The following is an 11,103-nucleotide window of genomic DNA, read 5'->3' on the forward strand; positions in this document are numbered from 1 at the left end:
CCAGCCGCTGCATCCTTCTAATAGCAGGGGGCAGAGCCGGTGCTAGTCTCCTTGTGCCCAGGCTAATTAAGACAGCACGGATCCTCTCTCTTGCAGACGGGGACTTCGCCAGGCTAGCAGGGATTAAAGAGGCGGTTACATTTGTCAATACACTAATTAAAAGAACAGGGAAATTATTGCAGACTTTGCAAGCCTCCTCCCCATGGGAGCTGCCCGTGCCACGGCTCGGTGCTACGCTGGCTCCCCCGAAAGAGGCGCCCGCCCCAGGCACATTACTGAACTTGTCTTGAGGCCAGTAGGGGCTGCTCTCAGGAGCTTTGGTGGGGTAGAAAGATACAGCCAGTGCAGCAAGAAACATCCCCATGCAAAGTGCTTAGTACGGCGCCACTCAGTAGAGCCGGCAGGCTGAGTGCACGTTACCTGGGAGGAATTCTAGGGTTAAAAACCCAGCAGCTGTTTGGGCTTTTTTAATTTGTTAAAAGCAGGTATTATATAGACACAAAGCCCACAACCCCTCAGGACACCAGCTGGGATCACACCTATTACCTTGCCCTCTAGAAGCACAAACTCAACTGACTGAGCTGACTCCATGATGTACCTTAAGGTCCTTTTGCCGAATGATTAATAAGCCCAAAGGAAGTTCATGGCTTCCTCACCTTTCCCAGTTCATCCCTGTGCTACACACAACAGCCCTGTGACACGTTACAGAGCCTCCTGCTGCTGGAGCCCACGCCAAGCTAAAGGAGAATCTCCATCAGCTGTGACAGTACGGGGCTTTTGACACACGGCTCCAATTCTGTTTGCTAAGGGGAAGCAGAGCGCACACAAGCTGCCATGCCATAGGCTCATTACAACAGACTCTTGGTTAGATGCTGTCACTAAATCCCGGGCATTTCCCTTTCAGGGGGCAATGCCATGCCAATGCAGCTAATAGCTAGGGAGGGGGTAAGACAAGGGAGAGAGACTCGATGTTAAAGCTACAAGCAATGACTGTGACCAGCCTGTGATGTGGCTGGGGGCAGGAGTCACTGGCTGGGATTCTCTGGAAGTCAGACTAGATCATCAGAATGGTCCCTTCTGGCCTTAAAATCTATTAGTCTGGTCCGACCTGCTGCACCGCACAAGCCGTACGATTTCACCTTGTAATTCCTGCTTTGAGGCACATGATGCCTGGCTGAGCCAGGGCAGAGCCTACAGAAAGGGACTCCAAGCGAGGGAGAATCTGCCACCTCCCTTGGTGAAACATTTCGCAGGCTAGCTCCCCTCCCTGTGACCGTGCAGCGGCTGTGCGAGAGATTGCCTAGCACTCCGAGTTGTGTTCCGCGGCCCCGCATCCCAGCCAGCAGCTGGGCTCCCGTTCTACGAGAGGCGACCGACCCGAACATCTCCTTCGTCGTATTCATTGAAATCAGTCTGAACCTGGAAATCTCTCACCCCCCACCACTGCAACCTGAACACCACTCCCACTCTGCCCCTCCCGGAGCGGGATCTCCCTGCTCTGCTCCTGGGCGGACAAGCCCTCTGTTCTCAGCAACACTGGCCTAGCCCCACACCCTCCCCACCACAGGGTAGGAGCACCCAGGAGAGCGCCTCTAGGGCCAGGCACCTGCACCAACTAGATCAGCTCCCTTCCAGCCGCCTCTGCCACGACAGGGAAGCAGCCCAGAGCCGTGGGGCCACAGAGCTCAGGGCAGCCACTCCCGTCTGGCCCGGGACTAAGGGCACCGCAAACGTGGCAGGCAGCCCTCTTGGGACTGGGAAGCTGCCTCAGGACCCCTGGAGCTACCGGGATGGTTCAAACACTGTCTTGGCTCCACGTACAAAACACAAGCCATAAGGGAAGTCAGTTAGGGGTGCCTCTACTGGAGTGCTTCGCCCCCGCCCCATCAAGAGTGTCTCAGTCTGCCTACACCTGGGCCCATTAACCAGCTGTTCACACGGGTGGGGCCCTGCATGTAGCTGCAGCCGCAAAAATGAGCTGCAGAGATCTGCATCTCCAGCCGCGGCTGTGGCTGCCTGCGGGTATAAAGCCGATATCCGCAGATTGGCAGGGCTCTCCACGCGGCACCCCGCTGTGCCCCTGAACAACTGGCCCTTTTCCCAAGCCACCTCTGCTTTACACACCACCCCCTCCCTCTCCTACTGTAAGCCCCCTGCCAGGGTTCAGCCCAGTTCCTTGTGGGGTAGGGGAGACAAGAACCTGGGCCCAAGCAGCACAACCAGGAAAGGTCTCAGACACCCACTTGCTGACCATCCTCCCGGCAGAAGAGAGCTCGAGGTCCCTGGCTGGCCTGGGTAGATTTAGCTTCAAAAGAAGCCGGGGGAAAGGAGGGAGAAGAATCAAAGGTGAGACACATTTAAAGACCAGCTGGGGGCACAGGGCAGAGCCGGGCCCTGAGAAAGTGAAAGACACTCTTAGTCTTAACACCGCCCCCCCCCCCCCCCGCGCAAAAATGAAATGGGGTCAGACTTTCCGAACCACAATTATTGTTCTGCTTGGGGGCTGAGAAGCAACAGAACACGTGGCAGCCTCCAGGGGACCGGTTTTTCCAGCAGTTCATCAGCCCCTGAGAAATGGGGGCTCAGACAGGGGGCACCACCTCCAGGGAGCATGGGAGAGTCACCTGCGCTGGGACACGCATGGCCCAGCGCGCAAGCAGGGGGGACAAACAGGAGCCCTGCTCCGAAACGCAGCCCCTACTAAATAACCCGGCACAGGAAGCCACGGGTCCCCGGCACTAGAGGAGAAACTTGTCGCCTCCAGTTCACTTCAAACTAGGGGTGTAAATCCTGGCTAATCAGCGAACCAGTTAAACACTAGGTTGAACGGTGAAGCCGTGGAGCGCGGGCCCCTGGCCACACGGGGGCTGCCGATGCGGGCCCACCCTACCTCCGCTGTGCCAGGTGCTCCCGGAGCCCTGCGGCAGACCGGAGGCTGCTCCCGGGTACCGTTTAATCAGTTTCCCGGTTCACATCCCTAATTCAAACCCAATCTCAGGGGACTCCGAACCCCAGTGATTTGCACCCAAAAGAAGTTCCCCTTGAACCCTCAGACACGGGACCTACTCACCGGGAGTCGGGCAGCCCAGTGAAACAGCAACACACACAAACACACACACACTCTCTCTCTCTTCCCCCCTCCACTTCATTTCTGCATCCTGGAGAATACAGGAGCAGGAGGAATTTTTCACAGCCTCCAGATAGTCAATGTAAGTTCTTGGCTAGCAGGGATACAGGGAATTTTAAACACACACACACGTGCATGCCCAGACCGGCTTTGAGAGCTGGTTGCATTGTAGGGGATGGGGTTAGGTGCAGCCTCTCCAGGAAGCTGAGCTCTGTGCTCCCCATGGAGCAGAGAAGGGACCACACCCCAGCCCTAAGCCTGGCACTTTCGGGGTGGCCAGGGTGCTCGGAGCTCATGGCTGACCCCTGAAGAGAAAAAGAGCTTCCTTCCCCCTCTGCAGCATGGCTCTATGAAACACCATCAGCAACAGAGCAGCCTAACCTTAGGGCCAAGATCCAAAACAGTCTCAGCAGGAGAGAGAAAGTCCCAAGAGGGAAACTGACCAAGACAGGGGCAATCAATTATTTTTTGTCGACACATTTGGACCTTGGCAAGGTGTAGTCAAGATCCAGACTCCCGAGAAAACAACAACATGAATAGCCATTACGATCATAAGTAAATAAAAGACTCCAGAGTCTGTTAAAAAATGGCTGCTCCTCTGGGCTTGGCCCACAGTCCACCTGTTGGCTACCCCTGGACGAGGAGGTGTGTTTCCGGGAGACTGTCCATACGGTTTCTCCAATCCCAATGATAACTTCTTCCCAGATTACAGTCTCACAGTGAGAGAACACCACCGCCCGGGTGAGGGTCATTGACAGGTGTTATAATTACTGAGACCCTCTCCGGAGGCTGTCTCTCTCGCATGAAGGTGACGGGTGCCAAAGGAAATGAAACCTGCGTCTGGCAAGTTGTTTGTTGGAAGCATATCCCGAGACAGGGCTCTTGGGACAGTGAAATTCCAACACATTTTAAAACCTTGTCATGAATAGCAATCAGCCACAGCACAGGCAGGTTTAATTACTTACGTTCTCTGAACGGTGACAATGCACAGGGACTAGCTACAGGAGTCCTGCAGCAGCGACAGGTCACCTTGTGGTAAAGATTTCCCGAACCTCTTAACTACGTCTACCCATTGCAAGTTGGAATTGTTACAATTACTGGCCCGGACCCGCAACTCCAACCCACCCATGCAGACCCAGGCGCTGGTGCCAATAACTGGGCTGCAGATGGAAGGGTGTAAGGACCGGGGCTAGCACTGATCTGACACCAGAGTCTGTGCCCCTTACGTGGTAATTCAGGCCTCTCTTCAGATTTCCCAAGTGCATGCGAATTCCCGGGAAATAGCCACCAAACATGCAGACAAATGATTATCAAGCTACAGTTTATTCCCACCACGTCACATACCACATGGTGTCGACAAGCTTGTAACCCTAAAAAAAACAGAATCGTCCCTTTCTGGGACACATCTTCAGGCGAGCAGCCAGGGTGCTAAAAATGCAGGGTCCACGACCAGTGTCAGTTACCCAGACACTCACAAGTAACACACAGCCTGAACGCAGCACCCCTGCCTGGGAAACCAGCCACAGGCAGCCCCTCTTTCCCTCCCATTTCACCAGCTCCCTCCGCAGCTGCCCCCTTTAGACGGTGGACCCTGAGCACCATGGAACAGAAAGAGGCTCAGGGTGTCGTAAAACAAACTCTGGCCATGACCCCACTTGAAGCAGCCCTGTCCTCTGATGCTCAGGGCAGGGCTGAGCTGCTCAACGAGGGTACCCAGGACTTGTGGGATGCCACTAATCACTCCGGAGCACAGGCAACGGCCAACACGCTTCCGGCTCAACTGTCTGGTTCATCTCACACAGCCAAGCATTCTGCACCCACGGACATTTCAGAGTCTCCCCGGGTCTCCTATGGGAACAGGAAATTCCTGCTTTGCCCTGGGCTTTTCTAGCCTTACTGTTCACTCACCCTTCCCAACCCATGTATTTTTATCCTGCCTTTTACTATTTTTCATGCATTTAAATCCCAAGAAAGCCGGGCGCTCGGGCCATGCAGGAAGTGTGTGCGCTCTCTCAGGTGTGCAGCGGGCTGGAGACAGACAACATGCCGCATCTCTTAAGCTCTCCCGGGCGTTCGCCTCTTTCATATAGGGGCTAACACGCTGCTCCACTCATTAAGGACATAGCTCTACCTCACCACAGCGCGCTTGCTGCATCAGGCAAAAATGATCTATTTGCTCAGCTGATGAACGACAAGAACACCTCATGCGTGAGCCTCACACACACAGCGCTGCACCCAAGCAGAGCTGGGCTTTCCAGGGTGCTCAGACCCCTTGGCACGGGCTGCCCAGGCGGGCACAAGGCTTTTCGGCAAGGGCGGTTAATTGCACAGGAGCCGCATCATAATTAGCCTTGGAATTTAGGGCTCGGCATCAGCTGACAATAGAGAACTGGATGCACTGACTCAATAGACCGGGCAAAGCACATGGCTCTGCAATCAATCAGGCAGTGGCATTGCCCCTTGTGTCTGTCAGCTCGCACACTGCCGAACACAGCCGTGCCAGTGCCCTCTCCCCTCCCCCTCCAAACACACACAGCTCAGTTTATTGCAGCACCCCCCCATACACCCCATGTTCACAGGTGCCCTTACATTAGGGAAGAAGACAAACCTTCCGCTCCTCCAAAAAAACCCACCCCCAAAATAAACTGTAGGGTGGGCACCAGGTGTGGGGGGAGGAAGGCTGGGTGCACGGAGGGTTGGTGGGGCCCAGAAACCCCAGAGGGAAGGGAAAGTGGACAGGAGTCCCTGAGGCACTGGGAAGCCAAGGAAGGAGCAGGAGGGGGATACAGAGGGTGAAGGGAGATGGGGGCATGAGGCAAAGGGATGCAGGTGACACTGGGCAGAGGGAAAGGTGTCTCCCGGGCGGGGGGGGGAGGTCAGGGGTCCAGGCAGAGGGAAGGGGTCCCTGAGGCAATGGGGGCAGGCAGGGGGAAGGAGTTTCTGGAGGGCAGTGTGGGGCAGGCAGAGGGAAGGGCCCCCAGAGCAGTGGGGGCAGGCTGAGGGAAGGGATCCCCCAGGCAGTGGGGGCAGGCTGAGGGAAGGGATCCCCCAGGCAGTGGGGGCAGGCTGAGGGAAGGGGTCCCCCAGGCAGTGGGGGCAGGCTGAGGGTAGGGGTCCCCCAGGCAGTGGGGGCAGGCTGAGGGAAGGGATCCCCCAGGCAGTGGGAGCAGGCTGAGGGAAGGGATCCCCCAGGCAGTGGGGGCAGGCTGAGGGAAGGGGTCCCCCAGGCAGTGGGGGCAGGCTGAGGGAAGGGGTCCCCCAGGCAGAGGGGGCAGGCTGAGGGAAGGGGTCCCCCAGGCAGTGGGGGCAGGCTGAGGGAAGGGATCCCCCAGGCAGTGGGGGCAGGCTGAGGGAAGGGATCCCCCAGGCAGTGGGGGCAGGCTGAGGGAAGGGGTCCCCCAGGCAGTGGGGGCAGGCTGAGGGAAGGGGTCCCCCAGGCAGTGGGGGCAGGCTGAGGGAAGGGATCCCCCAGGCAGTGGGGGCAGGCTGAGGGAAGGGGTCCCCCAGGCAGTGGGAGCAGGCTGAGGGAAGGGATCCCCCAGGCAGTGGGGGCAGGCTGAGGGAAGGGGTCCCCCAGGCAGTGGGGGCAGGCTGAGGGAAGGGGTCCCCCAGGCAGTGGGGGCAGGCTGAGGGAAGGGGACCCCCAGGCAGTGGGGGCAGGCTGAGGGAAGGGGTCCCCCAGGCAGTGGGGGCAGGCTGAGGGAAGGGGTCCCCCAGGCAGTGGGGGCAGGCTGAGGGAAGGGGTCCCCCAGGCAGTGGGGGCAGGCTGAGGGAAGGGGTCCCCCAGGCAGTGGGGGCAGGCTGAGGGAAGGGGTCCCCGCTCTGCCAGGCCGGGATTACTCACAGCGCCCGGAGCTTGACCCACATCTTCTTGCTGGGGGCGGACTTGAGCTCCAGCGGGGACGGGCAGCCCTCGGGCGACTCCAGCAGGTCCCGGTCCAGCTGCGGGGGGCTCTGCGGCGCGTCCATCTCTTGCTCCTTCTGCAGCGCGGGGGAGAGAGACCGTGAGCGCCGGCGGGCAGCTGCCGCCCCCCGCCCCGGCTCCCCGCGCCCCGCGCCGGTGGCCCCTGCGGCTGCCACTTACCCGGCCGGTGGGCGCCTGCCGCGCTCAGCCCTGACGATCCCGCAGCCAGGTGCCTGCGCAGGGGCCGGGGAAGCGGCGCCCGGAACGTGCGCGCCGCGGTCCCTCCCCGCTCGCCTGGTAATGGCCTCCCTCCGGAGCGCCTGGCGAGCCCCCCCTCCGCCAGCCGGGCTCCCCCGCCCCGCCCCGCCCGCTGGAGCGCCTCCCCCGCCGGAGATGCCGCTCGCTCAGCCTCTGGCAGCGCCAGGGCACCCCCATGCCCGGCCCAGCCCCGGCGCCTTCCCTTCTGCCGCCGCTTCGCCAGCCCGGCGCCGGGAGATGGAGCTAAAATGGCATCCGGGGGCCCCAGGTGCCAGGCTCGGGAAAGCGCGTTTACCCCCGAACCTGCTGCATGGCTCCCGGGCGCGTCTGCTGCTTGCGGCCGGCGCTGGCCCCACCCCGGCAACTTTACACGCGTGGGGCCAGCGTAGGGTGCGGGGCTGGGCTTTCCCCGTCTCGGATCGGGGCCATGGGCAGGTGCCTCCCTAGAGGGCTGGCGTCAGGCGCACGTGGGGGTGCGAAGGCCTCAGCCGGGGGTTGGGTGGAGCTGAGCCCTGCCACAGCTCGGGTCTCGAACCCACCTCCCCACAGGTCGTAGCTCCAGCGCGTAGCCTGAGGTGCTGACTTCACTGCCGACTTCTTCCCCGCGGAAAGCAGAATCTGCAAGAGAGCAAGTCCCATGGGCCTCTTATCCCTGCCTCACCCTGCGCCCCCCCAGCTCTCCAGCGGTGCTCTGGGGAGCATTGGCACGTGCTCAGGAACTCACTGGGGCCCTTTCGGCCAGGCTGGAGAAGGGAAGGTGACACAAGGCCCCTCTCTCCCCAGAAAGGGCAGCAGCGCATTTGGGTTCTGTTCAGCCAGTGGGCATGGGAAGGAGAAGCCAGAGAGAGCGCTGCTATGGGAAGAGACTGGTAAAAGGGGGATGTCTGGTTTAGCGAGGGGGCAAAGAAGACAGCAAATGCCTGGGGTCTAACCTAAGGAGGGATTAGCGAAGGTGAATTGCACCCACCTGGGTTAGGACAAGAAGGCGCTGGGGGCAGTGGAAAGGCAGAAAACACACACCAGGCAAAGGGAACTCCTTTGGCACAGAGCCTGCAGGAGCTCCCTGCCACAGGACTCAGGCCAAGAGCTCAGGACCTGGTTTGCCACTGATACAGATAATCCCATCTTCTGCACTTAAATTAGCCAGGGCAGTTTCCACTAGAGGGTCACACACTCAAAGAGCCCCTCAGGGGTGACAAGACCTCCCCTGCCCCTCATTCTGGTACCCACAATCTCAGATAACAGCCTGGGCATTAGCAGCATGTGCACACAGCTACTTTGCCAGGAGGTAGGTATGTGTGTTAATGATACAGGCTTCAGGGTTCTGCCAGACAGAGGAAGATTATTCACCTGTCTCTGTCAGCCCACATGGAAATTAAGATTGTAAGTTAACACCATGCGGTGCCACTTACATGCCAAGTCAGGGGAGTGAAGTCGGCTCGAAGGTGGCACAGTAGCAAAACCACTACAGCAGCGATGGGCATCTTGCAGCCCATTGGCGTTCTGCGTGTGGCCCACGAGACTGTGTTCGTGTGGCCCACACAGAGGGTCACCAGATTCCTCCGGTTTCTATCCATGCAGGTTTTTTCCAGACGGTGCTACTGAAGCGACACACACGTCAACCCAGGGCACAGGAAGTGAGGGGTCTGCTCATCACACACTAGGTTCAGTGTGAGAGCCGAGCGCTCCCGCTGCATCCAGTCACAGTGCTTCTGTGGTTCAGTTGCCCCGCCACACCCCGCACACAAGCCAACCTCTCGCCAATGGGGCCAAAGGGAAAATGGTTCCAGAATTGCCTTTCAGGAGTTTTTGCACCTTCCTTTGCAGCCTTGGATGCTGGGCACTGCCGGAGACAGGATCCTGGGGTAGATGGAGCCTGTGGCAATCCCCTCAGGCAGTGCCTATACCCCACTTTGCTCCACGCTGTGGACTTGAGTCTATTTCCAGGTGTCTCTGGGAAGGTGTTTCCATTCAGTTTACCTCATGCCCCGTGTGCCTCTGCTGTTTCCAGTTTCCCTTTTGCGTGTTCTCAGGAGCAGCATCCGTGTGTCAGCGAGTCCCCGTGTGAGACATTGCAGACAGACAATTCCCCAGCACAACGCAGAGCTGTGCATCACACAGCTGGAGCCATTGGGCTAGCCAGCGCGTGGCTAATGAGCCGACCCGGGAGGAGCCCCGTGCCCAAGGGAGTTCTAGCTGTGGGCTCAACAGGGCTCTGCCGCCATTTTGAATGGTCTTTTCTGGAATGGCTGGTTAGGCGTCTGTGACCAAGTTCGGGGGCTTCAGCCCCAGTGCCAGACCCGGACCTGAGGCAGCCCAGCCAAGCCAATGTGGGGAGCAAAGTTCAGTCTGTGGTGTCACAGCTGCTTGGCTGGCATCAATGGGCCTTGGAGCTGGCAGATCTGGCCCCCCATGTGCTTCCCTGTGGAGCGTAAGGACTCGACACCACCTCAGGTAGCTCTCACTGGGAGCAGGGCGCAGCCCAAGAGCAGGAGGCGTGGCTGGAGTATGACTGTGCTTCGGCTCCCATGGCTGTCGGCTCAGCCCCAGTCAAGGGGAAGTCAGAGCAGCCCTGAGCACAGGCCAGAACGGCAGAGGAGCAAAGACGCCACCTTGCCGTGCCCTCCCGCACTTCCCTGTCCTTCCTGCCTGGAGCAGAGGTGAATCAGCTCTCCCGTAGTACAGGCACCTGGCCTCTGGGTCATGCTCACACACTGATGGGCTTGGGAAGGAAATTTCCCCAGGTCAGATTGGCAGCAGTTTGGAGGCAGGGGGATGCACCTCCCACTGCAGCATGAAGTAGGGATACATTTCTGGGAACAGCTGGGTACCTCTCAGCTAATCATTTCCGAGCCACGGCAGGGCCTCGGGCAGTGGAGACAACTCAGCCTCAACTATTCTCAGCCTGTGATCCATCAGGACTGACAGTTGCAAGGCAGAGTCACAGGGCCAAAGAAAGACAGAAGGGCTCCATCGTCTGGGGGCTGAGTCCCTCCCCTAGGACACGGGACACCCAAACGTACATCCCGGCTCCTTTGCTGGAAAGTGAACTAGAGGAGAGTCGGAGATGGCTCCATGCCCTGCTATCCCCAGCCCAGTGGCTAAGTCCCTCTCCTGCCACGGGCGACCCAAATGCAAATCCCTTTTCCAACTCATTGGGGGGATTGAAGTGGGTCTCCCACAGCTCAGAAAAGTGCCAAAAACACTGAGCAAACGTCCTTCCCCACCAGTGCTCTGTCAGCCTGTCCCCCCACCCCCGCCTTCACTTCGTCACAAGCCTGCAACCAAAGGGGAGACCAACATTCATTCCACAGACCTGAAGAAGAGCCCTGTGTCCTTTGAAAGCTGGTCCCTCCCACGCCAGGAGTTTGTGCAGGAAAGACACTTCCTTAGCTGCCTGGTCTGTCTCCTAGCCTGGAGCCAGAGCACCAACAACAGCCCAGCCGACAACATCCTACACGCTGTGGCTGTTTCCTCAGAGCTGGCTCCTAACCCCCCTCCCTCCCCCCCCCGCTTCTAACTCTCCGCCTCCCCTCACAGGCAAAACTCATTTCTAATGGAGCTTGAAATTAGCATGGTCACTTCCACGCTTGTGCAGGGACATTATTAGCAGTGGCAGCTTGCTCTGCCAACCTCGCCTCCCTCCGCCGGCGGCACAGAAGCAGAGCCAAAGTAGCCTAGGTAAGGTCCAGAAGCGACCGGAGGCAAAGTCAGAGCACCTGGCTTCAGCAGTTAAAACCGAGGGGAACAAGTGACCCCCAGACTCCCAGGTGCCCTCATGCAGCACCAATGTCTCCTTGGACAAGGGCTATTT

The 11,103-nt window shown here is 59.0% G+C and overlaps 1 protein-coding gene across 2 annotated transcripts in view; it reads right to left on the reverse strand.

The window, feature by feature from the left end:
• Window positions 1-10,705, reverse strand: part of PDE1B (phosphodiesterase 1B) — a 137,250-nt gene extending 126,545 nt beyond the window's left edge. Inside the window, exons 1-3 of one of the 2 annotated variants that reach the window (XM_006131134.5) lie at window positions 10,606-10,705; window positions 7,829-7,907; window positions 6,972-7,108 (exon numbers count right to left, since the gene is read on the reverse strand). In XM_006131134.5, the coding sequence (XP_006131196.3) occupies window positions 6,972-7,096 (125 nt within the window). In that variant the 5' untranslated portion in view covers window positions 7,097-7,108; window positions 7,829-7,907; window positions 10,606-10,705. Of the gene's footprint in view, window positions 1-6,971; window positions 7,109-7,211; window positions 7,384-7,828; window positions 7,908-10,605 lie in introns of those variants that run through there. The other variant, XM_075902082.2, reaches the window with a different exon arrangement.
• Between the last annotated feature and the right edge of the window lie 398 nt (window positions 10,706-11,103).

The sequence above is a fragment of the Pelodiscus sinensis genome, chromosome 31, assembly GCF_052426305.1.
Source record: "Pelodiscus sinensis isolate ZL-2025 chromosome 31, ASM5242630v1, whole genome shotgun sequence".
In the NCBI taxonomy this organism is placed as follows: domain Eukaryota; kingdom Metazoa; phylum Chordata; order Testudines; family Trionychidae; genus Pelodiscus; species Pelodiscus sinensis.